The sequence below is a fragment of the Syngnathus scovelli genome, chromosome 22, assembly GCF_024217435.2.
Source record: "Syngnathus scovelli strain Florida chromosome 22, RoL_Ssco_1.2, whole genome shotgun sequence".
In the NCBI taxonomy this organism is placed as follows: Eukaryota; Metazoa; Chordata; class Actinopteri; order Syngnathiformes; family Syngnathidae; genus Syngnathus; species Syngnathus scovelli.
Genome location: NC_090868.1, coordinates 128022 through 146531, shown reverse-complemented (window position 1 = coordinate 146531; position 18510 = coordinate 128022). Strand labels below are relative to the sequence as shown.

Sequence of the window (18510 nt, the reverse complement as noted above, 5' to 3'; positions counted from 1 at the left end):
CTGACTTGCCGTCGATGTAGTCCAAGCTGTGGTCAATATGGCGGCTGTCTTTCAAAACAAAACCAGGGACCATTTCAAAGGAAGACAAGGCGGACGGACGGACGGACGGACGGACGAAGCATCGTTAAACACGGTCAGTATCCTTTTGTCCGTAATGACAGTCTTTATAAATGGAACTGTCAAGTGTGGTTTCGTTCTTGAATGATAGGGGCGTGCATATGATTGAAGTGTGTACCGTTGTGTGCCTTTTTATTTGTCTTGTCACAATTACGCTCGAACGTATTGGACATTTGTTGTGTTCAAATTTGAGACTATTGAGTCGAGTAGAGGGATTGCAATCGGAGAGATGAGATGACATTTCCTCTCCCCTTTGTTTTATATTGAAAAGCGGATGTTGTCGTCCTGAGTTGATTGCGGAAAATGAGAAGGCAGCCACACATTTCTCCAGCCAGAGTACGCAAGCCAGGTTCTCTTTCCTCTTCTTTGACTTTCATTTCAGTGCCGTTCGGCTCGTCCACAAGACTCCAGTTCTTGACGTATGTTCGCTTTGCTGCGGGCGGTCTTCATCTTATTTTTACGCCATACGAAACGAAATGGCTTCAACTTCGGACTTTTGAAGTGTGTTAGATTCCCGTGCAAATAGAAATGACCTGAATTAGACGGCACCGGTTCACGGCTCTCCTGATATGTTCGGTTGGTTGGTTGGTTGGTTGGTTGCTTATATTCTCGTTTTGCACGGTGCGATGCGAATTAATGACTCAGCAAAAGCAGACAAGATGGCTTCATACAGTCAACAGAAGAGCACGATTTGTAACAATTTGCGGTTACGCCAACAGGATGAAGTTGCGAATTCGCATCTGCAAGCAAACCAGCAAAGTGGACTTGGTGGGTGGTCCCGAGTCCACTTTGAAGGAGCTCATGGAGCACATCCGTGACGTCCTGCTGCCCGGACACGGACTCGGGTCAGTCGCCGCCGCCGCCGCCGCCGCACACAACTACAGATCATTCTGCCGAATAGGAAAATAATGATCGCTCGCTCGGTCAGACGTATTGGCAGAGTTGCAGTGCAGCATTTGCGGGAGAGGCGCATCTTGCTGCCCGTTCGTGAGGAGCGAGCGAGCGAGTCTGACGTCATCGAGGGGCGACAGTGTTTCGCTCCTGGAACACTCCTTGTTACGCTAGAAAAAGTTGGTTGATTTTTGTCAAGCCAAGAGTGACTTTAGAAGCTTCCCGCTCGTGTGTAGAGGCGTTGCGATGCGTCACGCGTCGGCCGCCAAGGTAAATACGCGTCGTCACGTCACCGACGCGCGCCATGTGACTCAAAAGGCGTGTGAGCTGACGTCGGGTGACGTCACCGCGCTTCCGCGTTAGTTGCGTGAGCACGAGACGGGTTTGCTGAGAAAGTGACAATTGTGTGTTTCTTGGGCATGAGTCCAATGTTGACATTTTGCTGTTCTCAGCCCAGACGTGACCTTTGGCCTTTCTCTCAACGGCGCCGAGCTCCTCGCTGACACGGGTCAGAAGTTGTCGTCGTGCGGCGTCGTCCCGGGTGATCTCATCCGCGTCTTGCTTCCCGCCGGCGCCGCAGCCAACAGCAACGACGACAGCGACGACCCTCGCCCTGGGGCCGGGCGCCCCGCCGGGCCCGTCACCGTGGGGCCCGTGGCCCCGACCGGCGCTCAAACTGCCGCCGCCGCCGCCGCCATGACCTCCAGCCAGGTGAGATGATGTCTTGAGCAAATTGATCATGTCGTTATCCTGGATGCAACGTCGTCACTCACGAGTGTTACTGTTATGTCGTCCGGATGGGCTTGTGCAGCCCCGTACGGCGGCCGCTTCTCCGGACGCCCCGCCGGACCAGCGTGCCCGCCCGACGCCGGCGACCCTCAGCTGGGAGCCCATGCTGTGCGGCGAGGCGGGCGAGGGTCAGGCGCCGCTGTCGCTGGAGCTGCTCTACCGCGCCGCGGCGGTCACCTGCCCCGCCGACGCCATTGTAGTGGCCGCTCACCTCCTGATGCTGGAGACGGGTTTCACGCCGCAGGTCAGAAACTGCATTGATAGGAGCGTGATCCCTGTAAGCATCTTTGGGTTTTTGAAAAGCGCTATACAAATTTAATGAATTATTATTAATATCTCGGTGCGCCGGTGCGCTCGGTCGGCCCCATTTGCTCGAGGGAGGCCCCGTCCGTCCTTCCGTCCTTGGGCTCCTCTCCCATCGGTGGCGATAAAATGATGGCTCCATCTCACAGCCACTTCGGATGTCTTTCTTTTGACCAAACCTTGACAGGGCGGCGAGGCGAAGCCCGGCGAGATGCCGTCTGGATGGCGTTCGTCCGGCGGCGCCTACAGACTTCAGTACACGCACACGCTGTGCGAAAGGGGCGCAGTCACGGTGGTGGCGGTGCCCATGAACCCGGCGCTGGTCATCGAAGGTGAGCGGCCCGCTCGGTCTTTTCATCGACCGACCTGACGGTGTTTGTCGCGTTGCCCGCAGCCATTCTGCAGGTGGCCGACAGCGCCAGCATGGCGGCCAAAGTCTGCGTGGAGCCCGCCGGCTACGTGACCGAGGCCTGGCCAGGTCAGAGCGTCCGAGCGCGCCGTCCGGTGGCTCCCGGCTGACCCATGTCCTTTGCAGGAGCGAGCGCGGCGTCCGCCTTCACCGGTCTGAGTCGCCTGTCGCGAGTGTTCAAGGACCAGCTGGTCTACCCGCTGATCGCCGCCACGCGCGAAGGTAAGAGGCCCGCCACGCCACGCCACGGCCCGGCTCGGCACAAATGTGAGCGGTGTGTCGTGGCTCTTGGTGTCCAGCTCTGTGTCTGCCGGCGGCGTTCGGCCTGGCCGCCCTTCCCCCCGAGTTGCTGCTGCTGGTGCTGCGTCTGCTGGACGTGACCTCGGTGGTGCGTCTGTCGGCCGTCTGTCGACGTCTGAACGCCGCCGCCTCGGACGCCGCCCTCTGGAGGCACCTGGTGCGGCGCGACTTCAGCGGTAAGGCGCGTGCGCGCCGGTGCCCTGACCTCTGGCGACCTTTGCGTGCGCTCACGTGACTTCTTTGTCGACCTGCAGATCACAAGTGGCAGGGAGAGACCAACTGGAAGGAGGTCAGCCGCCTTTAAGCTGCCAGCGTCTTGGCCGCCTTTAAGCTAGCTGCGTCTTTGCTGCCTTTAAGCTAGCTGCATCTTGGCCACCTTTAAGCTGACTGCGTCTTGGCCGCCTTTAAGCTAGCTGCGTCTTGGCTGCCTTTAAGCTAGCTGCATCTTGGCCGCCTTTAAGCTGGCTGCGTCTTGGCCGCCTTTAAGCTAGCTGCGTCTTGGCTGCCTTTAAGCTGGCTGCGCCTGGCTGCCTGGCGTCTTTGCCTGATGGCATCTTTGCCTGACGGCATCTTCGCCTGACAGCGTCGTCGCCTGACGTCGTCTTTGCCTTACGCCGTCTTTGCCTTTGTGTGCGCAGCTGTACAAGAGCTTCTACAAGTTCCGGCAGAAGCGAGGCGCGGTGGAGCGCCCGTGCTCGCTCCCCCCCTTCATCCACCGCCCCCTGTTCGGGCCGGTCCCCTTCGCCCCCCCGCGCGTCCCCGGCATCATCGGCGGGGCCTACGACCAGAGACCGCCGGCCCTGCCCCACGGCGCGCGCTACGACCCCATCGGCCCGCCGCTGCCGCACGGCGAGCGCCGGCGGCGCAGCGACCCCCGGCCCCCATTGGGCGGCCGGGCGCCGCCCGACGTTCGCAGGGGCTTCATCTGACCGGGGCCGGGCCGCTTCTCGATGGGATGCGGCGGCGGCGGCGTGACGAGCCCTCCAAGCCCCCCACCCCATTTTAGCCAGGAAGCAGTCGGCCCCGTCCGGCAAGCGCTTGGCATATGGCCGCCGGAAGCGGGGGAGGTCGCCGGACATCTCGGGAGGAACCGGAAAGGCAGATGGGGCCTGCGCGTTTTTCCATCGGCCGCATAGGGACGCCATTATTTCCCAAAAAGCTCGTTTTCTCCTATTGTGCTCAGGTAAAGTGTAAAATTAGGGCTTTGGTGCCAGGACCTGGCTTCAGACAAACCAAGGGTGGCCAAAGTAATGCTTTGCTGCAATTGCAGCGGCCGCCAAGACTCGGGACTGCCCCTGACCTTTTCGTGGCTCCTCGTGCAAAAAGAGCCCTGAACTATTGAACAGTGGAAAGAACCGTCGTCAGGCCCGGCCGGAGAGGTCCGTTTATGTGGAGTCGGTCGGTCGGTTGGTCGGGGGGGGGGTCAAGCACAAAAGTCCGGCGCCTCTTACTCGCATCCTTGACGTGAGTCCTGTTTGATCAAGAATTTGGAGGATTTTGCTTCCTGAGACGCTTGTTTTAAATTGCCTATTTTTGTGTGACTCGATTAAAGGCCGTCATTGTAACGTGGAGCAGTGCAAGCATTTTGATGTGGGCTTTTTGTTTCATGCAGCAAGCGATTGCCCAACCAAAATCAATGAAAGCATCAAATTACAATCATCAGTTAGAACAGCACCATTTCTGTGGGCAACCATATGCTGCCAAGTATTGTTGGATGCTTTTGTTTTGACAAGCCACCAAACGAACGCTGTGGGAGGTGCATGAGATGGGAAGTGACGTCGATCACGTGACCTGGCAGCGCATCAAAATCGAGCGAGTTGAACTCTCGGCTCGGCGGCCGCTCTTGAGCCGTTGCTCAAAGAAGAATAGAATAGAATAGAATGGAGCTCGTCGCTCGCGATGTTTGCACTTTGTCCCCGTCACGAGGGGAAACTGGCACGTGTCCCTTTAAGAGGCTCCTGTTACCGGAAGTCGGAGGGGCGGTTCCGGCCGGCCGAGCCACACAACGGAGAGCGTCCGCGGGCCCGAGCCCTTGTTTAGTTTTGTCTTCTCTCGTGCGATCCTGTCATGGTGCCACGGCGCGGACGTCGGACATGGCGTCACTAGCGGGCTCGAGTGATGCCAAGGCCGCCGAACTGGACGCGTCTCTGCGCCAGATGCTCAAGGCCATAGCAGACGAACGCAACCGACTCAACGCCCGTCAGGAGCTCAGCGGCCTCGGTCAGACTCCCTCGCACACTATCATCAAGTCGCTTCTTGACGTCACGTTAAACATTGGGCTGGGACCGGACGTCACGTGGCTCCCGCTGTCGGGCGCTCACGTGACCGGGCGACAAGTCGAGGCGCGATGGCGTCACCGGCTGCTCTTGTGACGTCAGCGCCCGACGACCGATTCAACGCGTGCTCGTTCCACGTGTGTGCGCGCGCGCCAGCGCCCTGCTTATGTGTGAGAGCGAAAGAATGGGGTGGGCTCACATCCCACGATGTGCTCCTGCACGTTTGACGCAAGCTAACAATGCGTGCGTCCGCGCGCGCGCCCGTAGGCTGCGTGAAGGATGACCGCATCGTGTTCTGGACGTGGATGTTCTCGACGTACTTCATGGAGAAGTGTGCCCCGCGCCAGGACGACATGCTGTTCTACGTTCGCAGGAAGTTGGCCTACGTGGACGCTGACGATGGCAAGAAGGTGACGCTCGGCGTTTCCCACAGGAAACGCCTCTTGTTTTCATGGATTTATTTTTCCATCGAGGACTATGAGTGGACCCGACGCCGTCACCATTTTTTCTTTTTGATCATCACAGGTGGAGGTGGAAGTTTACAGGCGAGACTCCAAGAAGCTTCCGGGCCTCGGGGACCCCGACATCGACTGGGAGGAGAGCGTCTACCTCAACCTGGTCCTGCAGAAGGTCTCTCACAAACACACTCACGCGTGGGACACGCTTAGTGACGCGAGTGCGTCTTTCAGCTTGACTACGTGGTGACGTGCGCCGTGTGCACGCGCTCGGACGCCGGCGACATCCACGTGCACAAGAAGAAATGTCAGGTGAGGCATGAGCATTAGCAAAAGCCTCGTGTGCTCATTCCACTTGGTGCGCATGCGCACAGGAAGTGTTTGCGTCTCCCAGCAAGCACGCCATGGACAGCAAAGGGGAGGAGTCAAAGATCAGCTACCCAAACATCTTCTTCATGATTGACAACTTTGATGAGGTAATGAGCGCCGGCCGGCGCCGAACGCTTATTTTCGCGAGCTTGAGCGCCGGCCGCCTGGCGCAGGTGTTTTGTGACATGAGCGTGGGCGAGGGCGAGATGGTGTGTGTGGAGCTGGTGGCCAGCGACAAGACCGACACCTTCCAGGGGGTCATCTTCCAGGGCTCCATCCGCTACGAGGCCCTGCGGAAGGTCTACGACAACCGGGTGAGAGAGAGCGCCCGCTGGCGCACGACGAGCCCACTAACCCGGAGCCCACTAACCCGGCGCCCACCTAACGCGGCCGCCGCTCGGGGCGTAGGTCAGCGTGGCGGCCAAGATGGCGCAGCGGATGTCGTTCGGCTTCTACAAGTTCAACAACATGGAGTTTGTGCGCATGAAGGGGCCGCAGGGCAAAGGTCACGCCGAGATGGCCGTCAGCAGGGTGCCCGACGGAGCGGATGAGCGCTGCGAGCGGGACGAGTGCAGCGCGCCGGCGCACGACAGGGTGAGGACGGCTGACCCACTTTGCTCCCAACTGTGTTTGCCTCCTGCTGGCCCGGCCCGGCCCGGCCCGTGTTGTCATGTGAGCGTTTTGACGCACGCCGGTGTTTGGTGCGCCAACTGAGCCGCTTCGTGGCTTTGCTTGCGACCCGCTTGCCTGCGCCTGAATGTCACTCGGATGATTTCCCAGGTGACCTCGTTCAGCACGCCGCCGACCCCCGAGAGGAACCGTCCGTCGTTTTTTTCGCCGGCGCTACGACGCAAGCTCCCGCGGCACAAAATGGCCGAGATGAAGAAATCGCACTCGGCCAACGACAGCGAGGAGCTTTTCCGGGAGGACGACGACCAAGGTAAGGGCCGACCGACCGACCGACCGGGGCGGCCGGATCTGCGGAACCGACTGACCGGGTGTGTGTGTGTGTGTGTGTGTGTGTGTGTGTGTGTGTGTGTGTGTGTGTGTGTGTGTGTGTGTGTGTGTGTGTGTGTGTGTGTGTGTGTGTGTGTGTGTGTGTGTGTGTGTGTGTGGCCGGCGCACGGCAGAGCTCTGCGGCGGCAACCTGCGCTCGCGCTCGTTGTCGGGGACGGGCCGCTCGCTGGTGGGATCGTGGCTCAAGCTGAACCACGTTGACGACTCCTTCCCGCTCTTCTCCCACCTCACCTACGTTACGCTGCCGCTGCACCGCATCACCGCCGGTGAGCCTTGACCGTTGGTTGGCCACCTTTTGGCTCACCAACTAAGCAGCTGGGCTTCATTCATTTGTTGTCAGACATCTTGGAGGTGCGTCAGAAGCCCATCCTGATGACGTAGCAGCGGCGGAAGCGGCGGCGGGTGCCCAGTGAGCAAGTGCCTCCCTGCGCCGGGCCCCACGGCCGGACCAGAGCGATGAAGAACCAGCCGTCCAGCAAGTGCCTCCTCCTCACCCCCCCACCCCCACCCCCCTCAGCAAAAACTCCGACAAGAAGCGATGTCACAGGAGTTGCTTTGAAGGAGCCGTTCCACGCTTGACGGCAAGTATTCTGTCTGACGTATCGGCAGTGATGTCACTTGACCAAGTCGGCGCCTTCCGCCATTCCAAGATGGCGGGCGGGCACGGGACTGAGACGCTTCCTGGAAGCCCCGCGTCGCTCTTTGGATTTGAGAAGTCACGCCGCCGCACGCGGGACTCGCGCACGCCTCACTCACTCACGCCAGCGGTGCTTTTGATGTTTTCGCGACACCTCTGTGTTCTTCACGTCTGTCGGGTGAAAAACTTTCCAAACGCCAACCTTGTTGACAAATTAAAGCAGATAGACAAACTTTTTGTTTCCATTTTATTCCCAGCAGGCGTCCGCGGGGACTGCCAAGGACACTTGGAAAGAACGACAGCAAAAGTCCGTCCATCTGTGAGGAGTCCGTGTTGGAGAAAAGAAAAACTAATTGGATAAAAGAAAAATGAGGGCTCAAAGCCAAAGGTGGAGGAAAAGCCGGAGGAAGGGAATGTCGGCGCCCGGAACCCAAAAGGTGTGTTTGGTGGTGCGCCTTCAGCCTTTGCTCTGCTCCAGAATTGTGCACAGCTGTTTGGCGTCGTCAGCGGTCTTGACGCGGACGAGGAGCAGCGCTGGGGCGCTCGGGTTCTTGTCGTCCACGGGCGGGTTGGGCACGCACGCCACCATCACGTTGTTGGCGGCGGCGTGCGAGCATTTGATGTCGGCCGACAGCAGGATGTTGAGGAGGACGTTTCCTGCGGGACATGGCGGCGTTAGCGTTAGCCTGCTCTCCCGCCCCGTCCCGTCCGCCCAACCTACCCAGGTTGGTGTCGGCCCTGATGATCATCTGCGTTTTGCCGCCCGCCGTGCGTTTGAGGTGCAGCGTGCCTACGCCCTTCTCCTTGTACTCATTGTCCTTCCTGTAGAAGAGCTTGCACCTGGCAAGCGCACAGCCGCGTTAGCTTAGCCTCGGTGGGCGCGGCGCGGCCAACCTACTTTTTGGAGTAGAAGGCGTCATCCTCTTTGATCTCTCTGACCTCGGGCTTGGGCGGCTCGTAGGCGTCATCGTGGCCCGTATTCTCCTCTGCGCAACAAAGCAAACATCGGAACAAAGTCCTGGCTTTTCCATCTCGGCTATTGCGAGGCATCAAAAGTCTTTTGCCGACTTGGCCGTTTTCGTACCTGAGGGCGCTATGTGCTCCATCTTGGCAAAGGACTGCGCAGCGCTTCCGAACAAGGAAAACGCAGGTGTAGCGGCGTTCTTCGGGACGGAACTGTCCTTCTCCTGGCCAAAGTTGAAAGTTGCGGCGGGCGATTCGTCCGCCTTGCCCTTGAAAGAAAAGGCAGCCGACGGGGAGGAAGCTGCAAGCGAGGCTTTCTTGTCTTCCGTCGTCGCCGCCGCCGCCGCAGCAGTCCCATACTGCCGCTCGATGGTAACCAGGTGCCGCTCGTAGTCGCGAAAGATGGGCTGCAGGTCGCACAGCGGGTTGTCGTCCACGTGCTTGCTGATCCAGTCGCGGACGGAGCAGTTGAGAGCCGTCAGCTGGCGACCGTACTCCTTGCCGCCGTTGGCCGGCTTGCCGTTCAGCGTCGGCCCTGGACCGAGAAAAGACGGCGAAGCGTCTCCAGCGAGTCGCCAATTCAAACGCGGCGCGCCAATAGCCGACGACTCACCGGTCGTAGACGGCGACGCGGTGATGGACGGCGCGAGGCCGCCGCTCCCGTTGGTCAGAGCGCTCGGGCCTTTGAAGGCTCCGCCATTGCCGAGGGTGGAGAAGGGCGCCGGCGTGGAGGAAGCGCTCAAGGCGAAACCTTTGAACCCTTTGAAGGCCCCTGCGGCCTCACCCTGAAACACAGTGAGATGTCCACGACTGCCGTCGGGCGATGATGATGATGTCATCCGTTTTACCTCTGCACCAACATTCCGCCGCTTGGCCTTTTTGATGGCGCGGTTTTTCATCACATCCTCGGTGGCCACCGAGAAGGTTCCGGCCTAGAGGCACAAACGGATGAAAACCCCCATTGATGCCTAAGCAAAGCAAAGCAAAGCACAGCACAGCCTTGTTGTGGAAACGAGACATCACCTCCTCGCCCTCGTCCTCCTGGTCCCAGTTCCGATCCGTTAGCTCTTTGTCTGCGATCCGCTTCGCCATCGCACCTGTGCTGGCGCACACACTCAGCTCGTTAGTCGACTTGAAAAGGGACAGTGCGCTTGCGCCGGCCGAGGCAAACGGGTCACGAGGTCATTCCTCCCTCGTTGTCCACTTGGCACCCTGCACGCCGCCGCGCCTCAACCAATGTAAGCGAATGCATTCATTCTCTTTTTGTTTTACTGTTCCTTTGCTTTTGGATCCACGCCTGTATTCTTACCAATAAAATCAATGGAGAGAAGCAAGTCGAGTGTGCGTGTGGTCGTGACAAGTGAGGTCAACTTGAGTCCGTAAAAAGTCGATTTTGTAAGGCGGCGGCGACGGCGTGGTCACGTAAAGCCGTTGAGGCGGCGAACGTTCCTCATCAAGCAAGCCCACTCGGGAGCTAGCGTTAGCGTCATAAGGCTAACTCGTCTCCAGGCGGGGGGGGGGAGCGATTTGCGAGTTCGTACCTTGCGTGTCGGCACGAGTCCAAAGCGTGGACGAGAAGGACGAGAATAGGTCAAGCTGAGCTTTTACACTCCACGCGTGATGCCAAGTGGCATGACAATTAACACGGCAGAGACTTTAACGAGAGAAGCTTGTCTTAAGCCGCCATTTCACGTAGCGACGCATCCGCACCGCAGGAGTTTGCCGCTCGGGCGCTTTTGTGCGCACGCGCGCTCCTCGGCATTCTGGGAATCGGAGTTTTCCCGCAGACAAGAAGAAAACACTAAATACAACACTTGGCGACGGCGTGTAGTCGATTCTATTATTTAGCCATTGTGAAGGAAAAAATACGTGGAAACACCTTCTACTCTGAGGAGCTCGTCAGCGGAAATAGCTGAGGCGATGCACATTTTTTTCCCGACTGTCCAGTTGGTGGCGACACCGATCAGATGGTGGGAAATTAGACCGCAAGTGCCCCCCCCCCCCTTCAACTTATACTACTACCGTCATCGTCATCACCAACAAAACATTTCTAATAGAAGACAGTAATGTCATTTTGAGTAATTCTAATCAAGTTCAATTTTATTTTAAGCAAGGGGGGGTGCACACAATTATTAGATTAGTAAACAGCAACTTTCGTGCGTCCGTGTACTTGTAAAGTTTTGTTTGAATATTTTCATGTTCATTTGGGGGGAGTGTACCTGATGAGTAGTTTGTGATTTGTGCTCGGCCGTTTGTGTCTCCTGGACCGAATGCGCGTGCGCATTAAGCGGGTAGGGGCGGGGCCGCTAGCGTGTGCTCCATCCGGGTACTGGAAAGTCACCATTGACAGCCGAAGCACAACTTTTCCGCAGGCAAAGTGAAATCAAGCCGCGGACTCGGACACAATCTAGTTCCCGCTTTTCAACTTAAATTAGTGGGAAGAAGGTGCGGCCGTCCCCCGGCTCCGACCGGGGTCACTCGCCCGTCCCCCGGACAGCAGCCATACGGCGTTGGACGGCTTTGCGGCGGCTTCCGAGCACTTTTGGAGACGGGCGGAAAGTCGGTGATGAGTCCCGGGCTGCCAAAGAAGCGACAACTTGCTCCCCGAGCCGACTAGTTCTGCTTTGGCTTGTTGTCGCTCGAAAACAGGGCAATTTGGCCCCGAAGTTGGCGACGAAAGTGGGAGCAAAGTGCTTTTGTGGACCTAACATGGAAGTACAAGGCCTGCAAGAGGCGCTCAAAGTGGAAATCCAATGTCATCAGGTAAGCGGCGGCGGCGGCAGCAGCAGCACCAGCAGCCGTGTTGCTGTTCTTCATTCTCGTGGAGGACGCGAAGGAGGTGAAAGGCAAATGTCGCCCACCGCTGTGGGCCCGTTCGCTCGCTCACTTCGGCCAGCACTTGGTACCGTTCGGCCTCGTTTCGCTCGCTCGCTCGCTCGCCCGCCCGGCAGCGTTTGTTGGCGACTGACGGACGAGAAAGAAGCTTAGCTAATGCGGCGTTGGGCTCGGACGCGAGCTGAATATTTATGAGCGGCAAGAAACATCCATGGCCGGCCGCTTTGTTCCTCACTTGAGACACTTTTCACGCAACTACTTGTGTGAACGTGCACAAGCACAGCCCGGAGCTGAACACGCCGCCCTGAGCCCACTCCAAAACAAAACTCACCTAACGGGCCGACGATGAGATGAGATGAGATGAGATGAGATGAGATGAGATGAGATGAGGCGAGACGTCGTTTGCGTGCGTGCGTGCGTGCGTGCGTGCGTGCCAAACTTTATTTCTTCGCAAATCTTCTGAGCTCGCGCCGCTTAGCCTGGCTGCTAAAGGGTTGATGACGTTCGCATGTCGTCACGTCAAGTTTGGTGTGCTTTTCGTGTCAGCTGCTGTTGTTGTTTTGTGTGCCTTGTGCTCTCAAACTTGCTGACAATTATTAGCGTCCATTTTGAACGTGTCCGAGCGGCGAGCCACGTCGCTCGGTCGGCTAACTCCAAACACAACCCGGAGCAAAGTTGACGTGAACGGCGGCTCGGCCACTTTGTCTTTTGACCTCTTTTTCGTCCCCCATTTTGTTGCGAGTTAGCACTTAGTCCGCTGGTATGATTGCTTTTGTGTCACGTGACGCCAGCGCCGCCTTGTGATTGGCCCACGACGACGCCTTCACTTGCTTGCTTCTTTTCACTCCCGATGGCAGCTCCGAGGCCTCCTCGTTCGGCGAGCGAGCGAGCGGCTGTTTGCTGACTGGCGGGGCGAGGGAAAGAGAGGATGGCGACGGGCTTCAGCACCGCGGCCGTGGGCTTCAGCACCGCGGCCAGCTCCGTGCCTTCTCCGCCCCTCCATCCATCCATCCCTCCCTCCCTCCCTCCCTCCACACAAGTTTGCGTGTTTTCTGTCTTTGTGTGGAGCAGGACTTTTCAAAGAGACGGTCGATATTGTTTGACTCGAGCTGCCTGATTGAATCGATCCACTTTTGCTGTGGAATGTTGTTTCTCCAAGCACTTGCTCAAGTTGTGATTCCACTGTAAGGAGGGGGATCTGCTTTCTTTCCCCTCTGCCTCCCCTCGCCTCCGCTCCGCTCCGCTCCCCTCCCTGGCCTCACTTTCATAGTGGAAGCGTCCATTTTGCGACAGAAGGGGTACTTCCCCCCCCCCCCCCCCCTCCCCCAAACATGGAGAGCAAAAAGTCTGCAGAGTTTGGCTGAGGAGGAGGTTGAGGGAGGGGGGATGGGCCTCATTCATGGCCAACATTACCATTTTGATTGCTTTGATGCTGTTTTGGGTGAGGGGGAGGGGTGGAAGGCACAGAAAGGCCACTCAGCACTGCGCAGACATGTTGCCTTGCTGTTTTTTCCCTTTTTCTTTGCTTCTTCAACACATCTTGCGCCTTGGCAAACACAATGTCACTTTTGCTTTGCACACTTACTGTCAAAGTCGAGCATCACAGCGTGCACGCAGGCACGCACGCACGGTTTTGCGGCGATACGTGTCGGACATGGTTGCGCGACTCTTTGCCCTTCTTTTGTTTGCCCTTCTTTTGTGACAAATGTCATCTCTATGGAACATATTTGAGTATGAGAAGGCAGCATCCATCATGCATTCTTCACGCTAGCTTGGCAGTAGCTGCCTTTTCCGAGTTTTGGAATCTTGAAGCGGAATTCCAATGGCCATTAAAATAATGGAAATATTATTCTTTCCAAAAAGCCCAATGATAAGTATCGAATTGAACCTTTCTTGTGTGGAAAATGGCAACGGGGCCACACGCGGGAGCATCATACGTACCTACGTACGTACGGCAGAGTGCTTCCGAAAACGCGTCGGACCGAACGATTGACTTTGCTATGAAGGCGGAATCCCCAACGTTTGAGTCGCTTCTTGGCCGGCCGGGCACCGCCCGTCACCAGCCAAAATTGGGAGTCGGGTGGCCGTCGAGCAGGCACGCTAGCCTTCTGATGCTAACAGTCTGCCACTAACATTCTTCTGCCCTTGTGTTGCAGGGTCCGACGCTGTGCAAAGGCCTGAATGAAGTTCCCAATGGACAGGTAGGCGGGGCCACCTTTCCTCTGGTCCACGTGCATGCGTGCAATGTTGTCTGGCCGGCGTGTGTACCTTTTGTCTGTGTTGTTGTGGGATGCCTTGGACCCAAAGACAAATGGAGGTCCATGGATTAGTGTGGCCTGGACACACAGCACCTCCTCCCCACTTTCAGTGCCACTTGAACTGCGTCGCATGTGCGCAGAAACTGGCGGTGCGGAGTTGCCCGGTGGGCGCCGGCAAGCCGCCATCCCTCATCAAGCCCGCCGGCCAGGCCATCTCCAAGGCTCCCGTCGCTGCGGTGACGACGACGCACCTCAAGGGGCAGAAGGCACCCCCCGGCTTGGAGCCGCAGCCGGTGGGAGCTCACCCGCCGGGAGCCAGGAAGGCCCCGGAGCTTCCCTCCACGCAGGTAACCTCGCCATCGCCGCGCCCTACTCGCGTTGGCCGCAACATGAACAAAGCGCAACAGGCCACGTATTTGTTACCCTGGCATAGCTAATAGACAAAGTAGCGGGGGGTTGGGGGTAACTGCTTACGTGACAACAGCTAGCGTGTGTAAGTCAAAAGGCGCCTTTCGTTATTTGGAACAAGATGTGAAGCCACACGCTTGCTTTCTCGTCCTCCCTCGCCTGGAAGTTTTTCCTGGAGGAGCGAGCGCAAGATTGATTGAGTGAACGCATGAGAGAATGATTGAATGAGTGCTGAGGAGCGCTGTTGCCATGGAAACTGCTCAGCCCCGCTGGTCGGGGGGGTCAGCGCAGCAGCAGAGCGAAGGAACAAAAAAACAGCTGCCATTAGTCGTCTTTCCATCTTCTCGTGCACTGCTGCCGCCGTGACCCCCCACCTCACGTGTGCAGCGACCTCTGCAGGAAAGCAACCGCTGTCAGCACGAGCACAAAGTCAGTGGAGGGCACCTTTTGGCTTTTTGTTTTGGGAGGCCTCCCTTTGTCAACGCCCCGTTCGGCTCAGCTCGGGAGAAAAGAAGCGCGATTAAAGGGGGGGGGGAAGCTCTGGTGCTACAAAAATACCCCTCTCTGTGGTTGCCATGAGAACTGGCCTAGCCCCCCTCTCTGTCCCCCTCCCCCCTCACAACACGGCAGATTTGCCAAAGTTAGCTCGTTTGTTCGGCTAGCAAAGCAAAAGCAGCTTCTTCGAAACTCCCTCAACCGTTCACTGGACTGGATGCGATGACAACACGATGCCGCTGCTGATTTTTCAACTTGCAGATGTCCGGCTCGCTCAGCTCGGTTCCCGTCACGGTGCCTCAAGTCAGCTCGCCGCAGCGGGCGGCCGGTCAGGTACTACCTCAGGTACTCGCTTGCGCGCTACGCTAGCTAAGCCGCGCGCTCCGAGCCGTCCGGTTTGGGATCCGTGCCTCGTTGTGTGGCGTTCAGGTCAGACCAAAGACGCCGATCCCGGACAGCCTTCCTCACAGTCCGTGCCGGAACGCCTCCCCGGCCCATCCGGGCCCCCGTCGGCAGCCTTACGACGGCGCCCCCCCGGCCCTGGACTCTGGCGGCCCCGCCCACCACGGCGCCGGCGTGGCCTACGCCATCATCTCGGCCGACGCCAACGGGGTGGCTGCCGTCAGCGAGGCCGTCAAGGTCAGACGCGTTGGTCTGGCTCTCCTTTTAGCATTGAGTGCGACAAACTCTCAGCCATTTTGTTGTCTTATGCTAACAAGGCACATTTGTGTTGCTGATGTCCTGGCACATTATTAGCGTGATATCGCTCGCTTGCGTGTGTTCTCAGGTCATCATCATCCAGCCTCAGGCACCCGGTGGCGGCGGCGAGGAGGTGTCGCTCCCCCTGCCATCGCCCACTCCCACCGGCAAGATGGAGAAGGACCCCACCAAGGAGGTGGGGCCAGGGCGGGAACCAGGGCCAGGGCGGGAACCAGGGCTGCCACTTTCCACCATTTCACGCGCGCTCTCTCTCTCTCTATCTCCCGCAGAAAATTTCCTTCATGGTCGCACTCGGGCTGGTCACCAACGAGCACCTGGAAGGTGAAGAGCCTCCCTCCTCCTGCATCTGCCGTCCTGCGCGTCTCAGCGTCTGCCTTTCTTTTTGTAGAACTCCAGCTGAAGAGGCAGGAGAGGAAAAGGCGCAGCACAGCGAACCCCGCCTACAGCGGCCTCTTTGAGCCAGAGGTACCTTTTGCCTCGGCGCTCGCTCGCTCGCTCGCCGGCCGCCGGCCATGACATCATGGTGATTCGACGGGACCGCGCCGTCCGTGGCTTTTGTGTGTCCGCAGCGCAAGCGGCCGGCGTGGCATTACCTGACCGGCTCGCTCTTCCTCTCGCCACCAGGTAACACAATATGCGCAGAACCATTTCAAGTCGCAATGGAAAAAAGGGCCACCCACGAAATGAATCTTTGCTCTGGCGCTTTTCCAAGGAAAGCGCCGAGAGATGCCTTCACGCTCTTCTTGCGTTTGATTGCGGCAACGTTTGCTGCTCTTCAGCACTAAATGATGATGATGTCGTCGTCGTCGTCTGTCAGTGTGCGTCTGTCTCATGAGCTTTATGCAGCTAACGCTAATGCTAACACTGTTGCCTGCCTGCCTGCCCGCCCACCCGCCTTGCGCTTGCGTGCTGGGCCTAACGTCTGCTCTGCTTCCTTCCTTCCATCCACATGCTAGACTCTGAGGATTTCTGCTGGAAGGTAGGTCAGCTGACTTGACCCCGCTTCTCACTCGCTCGCTCGCTCACACCGCCCACCCGTCACTCTCGGCCCCTTTCAATTGTTGAAGAAAAGAACGCGTCTTGAGCAGAATCCTTTTGCTAGCCGAGTGCCAAAGTGGCGGGTCCACTTGGCGCGTGCGCTTTAGCGGCCCATCTGACGGCGCGTGCGCTTTAGCGGTCCATCTGACGCCGTGTGCGCTGGCTGGGCGCAGGATGAGGCGGAGCGGGACCAGCGCTGCGCCGTGTGCCGGCGGGACGGCGAGCTGCGGCCGTGCCGCGGCTGTCCGCGAGCCTTCCACCCGGACTGCCTCTGGCCGCCGCTGGAGAGCCCGCCCCGTGGACCCTGGTACTGCCCCAAGTGCCACAAGAAGGTGAGCTGGGAACAGCGCCCAGGAAGTCCGCCTCGCCTCGCCTCGCCTCGCCTATGACGCCCCTCTCGCGCAGGTCCTGAACAAGGAAAACATGTCCTGGCCGCGCAGCTTTGTGCAGTCGTACGTCACACACAAGACAGGTGGGTCCAAAACAAAGCGCGTCGGGAACCGGTACCCAGTCACAAGTTTGCTTTTGACGGCCCCCGCCATGGCCGGCCGGACAAATATTGTGCGTCCTCATCTGGCCGCAGTGCGTCTGGAGGAAAAGCGGCGTCTGCTTCGGCGAAACGTGGAGCTGAAGAAAGACTGCGCTCACCTGGAGGAGGAAGACCGGCAGCTCAGCAAGACGCTCCGAGTAAGTCGCCAACCAACCAACCAACCAACCAACCAACCAACCAACCAACCAACCAACCAACCAAGCAACTGCCCGCTTGTTGGCGTGTATCAGACAATATTGAGATCACCCAGCTGCCCCAAGGTGCTAACGTGCTCTCTCCTCTCTCTCCCCAGCGCTGCCTGGATCGACGAGATGGTCTGGCGGCGCGGCAGCGGGACACGCTGGCGGCGCTGGAGCGACTCAAAACGCTCATCAGGCTCATCCGCCTTAGCGTGACGACCGCCTCCGCCTTGACGCCCGCCGGCCTGCCCTCCTCCTCTTCCCCGTCCTGGATGAAAAGCGAGCCGTCGGCCTCGCCCCTCCGGACCTTGCCAGGCAACAAGTAGCCCCGAACGCCCGCCCGCCCCGCCTCGCCCCTCCCGTCGTGGCCGGCCAGTCGATAATTTGTTTGTCCCGAGACCTCCGGTGCTTACGAGATTACTTTTTCTTTCTTTCTGGGCCTTAAACTTGGTGCGGTTGCCACAGAAGCAGCAGCAGCAGCTTTTTTTTTTTTTTTTTTTTTTTGCCAAAACAAGTCAGCAAGTATTTGCAGAAGAAGAAAGTATTGCAGAGCAAAGTAGAGCGACTCAGCAGTATTGGCCCGTCGGATCAAATAGAGGTGCGCTCGATGCGAGGGTCCGGTCCGGTCCGGTGGGGAGTTGAGTTGCCCGCAGTTGCAACAAAGCCATTGGCCGAGGAAAAAAAATTCACCTAGTTTGTTGTTTGTCTGAGTGGCGACTTAGAAGTGGTGAGCGGTCACCGGGTAAGGTGCCTTGGTCTCGGTTGGCGAGCCATCCGTTGGCGGAGTGCGTTCAAATATGCCAAAAAGTTGTCTGTGTTTTTGTTGGAGTAGAATTTGCAACATGTCTAAGGTTTTGTGCCCGACTGGCCCCTGTCCGTTCCGTCTTCCTGCCGCCACTCCATCCAAAAAAGCGGCGCCCGCTTACGCCTCACCCCTCCCCTCCCCTCCCCTCCCCTCCCCTCCCCTCCCCTCTCCTCTCCTCTCCTCTCCTCTCCTCTCCTCTCCTCTCCTCTCCTCTCCTCTCCTCTCCTCTCCTCTCCTCTCCTCTCCTCTCCTCTCCTCTCCTCTCCTCTCCTCTCCTCGCCTCGCCTCGCCTCGCCTCGCCTCGCCCCTCCTCTCCTCGCCTCGCCTCACCTCACCCAAGCGGTCTTGTCCGGGAGAAACTGTGCAGTTATCAAAACTATTTTACGAGAGCACACCTTTGAACAAAGAACTCACTCTTGGCGTCTTAAAAGGTTTTCTATTCTTGTACGGAGCAGCAAAAACAATAGTTTGTCTCATGGGCCCTGTCCTTCCTCCCTCCCTCCCTCCCAACCTCCCTCCCTCCCTCCCTCCCTTCTTCCCTCACCACTAGCCAGTAGATGAAGTCTTTTGTCTTTGACATGCCAACGTAGTAGTTCACTTTTTCTACTGACTTCTTATGAAAACCAGACCAAAAAAAATGGATTCCTTAATAAAGATTTCATCTACGAAGGACGACACCTGTTTGTCATCTTGTCA

At 58.2% G+C, this 18510-nt stretch overlaps 4 protein-coding genes across 17 annotated transcripts; 3 read left to right on the top strand and 1 right to left on the bottom strand.

Annotated features, from left to right (window-relative positions):
- The first annotated feature begins 3 nt into the window (after positions 1-3).
- fbxo7 (F-box protein 7) lies at positions 4-4380 on the top strand. Of its 6 annotated transcripts, none has more exons than XM_049760449.2 (10): positions 4-133; positions 837-962; positions 1461-1719; positions 1820-2074; positions 2288-2432; positions 2495-2578; positions 2636-2731; positions 2809-2985; positions 3064-3098; positions 3448-4380. In XM_049760449.2, exons 2-10 carry the CDS (start codon positions 838-840, stop codon positions 3736-3738), a joined length of 1467 nt encoding a protein of 488 aa, XP_049616406.1. In that variant the 5' UTR covers positions 4-133; position 837; the 3' UTR covers positions 3739-4380. The 6 variants fall into 6 exon arrangements, with proteins under 6 accessions (XP_049616406.1, XP_049616402.1, XP_049616405.1 ...); XM_049760445.2 differs by lacking the exon at positions 4-133 and adding an exon at positions 189-536; XM_049760448.2 differs by lacking the exon at positions 4-133 and adding an exon at positions 192-453.
- A 458-nt stretch (positions 4381-4838) lies between these two features.
- On the top strand, positions 4839-7796 carry kiaa0930. 4 transcript variants are annotated; one of them, XM_049760480.1, is made up of 10 exons: positions 4839-5029; positions 5353-5495; positions 5611-5715; positions 5775-5852; positions 5915-6016; positions 6083-6223; positions 6399-6503; positions 6690-6849; positions 7040-7192; positions 7267-7796. In XM_049760480.1, exons 1-10 carry the CDS (start codon positions 4903-4905, stop codon positions 7305-7307), a joined length of 1155 nt encoding a protein of 384 aa, XP_049616437.1. In that variant the 5' UTR covers positions 4839-4902; the 3' UTR covers positions 7308-7796. The 4 variants fall into 4 exon arrangements, with proteins under 4 accessions (XP_049616437.1, XP_049616435.1, XP_049616436.1 ...); XM_049760478.1 differs by having other exon boundaries at positions 6318-6503; XM_049760479.1 differs by lacking the exon at positions 4839-5029 and adding an exon at positions 5046-5274 and having other exon boundaries at positions 6318-6503.
- Positions 7794-11769, bottom strand: nup50 (nucleoporin 50). Of its 5 annotated transcripts, none has more exons than XM_049760489.2 (8): positions 11693-11769; positions 9550-9623; positions 9375-9458; positions 9140-9311; positions 8648-9061; positions 8462-8549; positions 8285-8403; positions 7794-8220 (listed from the first exon to the last, which is right to left on the bottom strand). In XM_049760489.2, exons 2-8 carry the CDS (start codon positions 9616-9618, stop codon positions 8021-8023), a joined length of 1146 nt encoding a protein of 381 aa, XP_049616446.1. In that variant the 5' UTR covers positions 9619-9623; positions 11693-11769; the 3' UTR covers positions 7794-8020. The 5 variants fall into 5 exon arrangements, with proteins under 5 accessions (XP_049616446.1, XP_049616444.1, XP_049616443.1 ...); XM_049760487.1 differs by lacking the exon at positions 11693-11769 and adding an exon at positions 9836-10286 and having other exon boundaries at positions 9550-9628; XM_049760486.2 differs by lacking the exon at positions 11693-11769 and adding an exon at positions 9836-10286.
- Positions 10852-18487, top strand: phf21b (PHD finger protein 21B). Of its 2 annotated transcripts, XM_049760456.2 has the most exons (14): positions 10852-11289; positions 13518-13562; positions 13760-13966; positions 14784-14867; positions 14952-15161; positions 15310-15417; positions 15512-15563; positions 15631-15707; positions 15812-15866; positions 16199-16221; positions 16454-16612; positions 16686-16752; positions 16864-16967; positions 17123-18487. In XM_049760456.2, the coding sequence occupies exons 1-14, from the start codon at positions 11236-11238 to the stop codon at positions 17333-17335; spliced, it is 1458 nt and encodes a 485-aa protein (XP_049616413.1). In that variant the 5' UTR covers positions 10852-11235; the 3' UTR covers positions 17336-18487. The 2 variants fall into 2 exon arrangements, with proteins under 2 accessions (XP_049616413.1, XP_049616414.1); XM_049760457.2 differs by lacking the exons at positions 15812-15866; positions 16199-16221.
- Positions 18488-18510: the final 23 nt, after the last annotated feature.

Coding starts and splice junctions, on each gene's coding strand:
- phf21b (XM_049760456.2), top strand. CDS start 11,236: ATGGAAGTACAAGGCCTGCAAGAGGCGCTCAAAGTGGAAATCCAATGT. Junction 15,162..15,309: donor CCGTCAGCGAGGCCGTCAAG/GTCAGACGCGTT, acceptor GTGTGTTCTCAG/GTCATCATCATCCAGCCTCA. Junction 16,613..16,685: donor GCCCCAAGTGCCACAAGAAG/GTGAGCTGGGAA, acceptor CCTCTCGCGCAG/GTCCTGAACAAGGAAAACAT.
- nup50 (XM_049760489.2), bottom strand. CDS start 9,618: ATGGCGAAGCGGATCGCAGACAAAGAGCTAACGGATCGGAACTGGGAC. Junction 9,062..9,139: donor CGCGTCGCCGTCTACGACCG/GTGAGTCGTCGG, acceptor TTCTCGGTCCAG/GGCCGACGCTGAACGGCAAG. Junction 8,221..8,284: donor CAGGGCCGACACCAACCTGG/GTAGGTTGGGCG, acceptor CATGTCCCGCAG/GAAACGTCCTCCTCAACATC.
- kiaa0930 (XM_049760478.1), top strand. CDS start 4,903: ATGGCGTCACTAGCGGGCTCGAGTGATGCCAAGGCCGCCGAACTGGAC. Junction 5,030..5,352: donor TCAGGAGCTCAGCGGCCTCG/GTCAGACTCCCT, acceptor GCGCGCCCGTAG/GCTGCGTGAAGGATGACCGC. Junction 6,504..6,689: donor GCGCGCCGGCGCACGACAGG/GTGAGGACGGCT, acceptor ATGATTTCCCAG/GTGACCTCGTTCAGCACGCC.
- fbxo7 (XM_049760445.2), top strand. CDS start 421: ATGAGAAGGCAGCCACACATTTCTCCAGCCAGAGTACGCAAGCCAGGT. Junction 963..1,460: donor CTGCCCGGACACGGACTCGG/GTCAGTCGCCGC, acceptor TGCTGTTCTCAG/CCCAGACGTGACCTTTGGCC. Junction 3,099..3,447: donor GAGAGACCAACTGGAAGGAG/GTCAGCCGCCTT, acceptor TTGTGTGCGCAG/CTGTACAAGAGCTTCTACAA.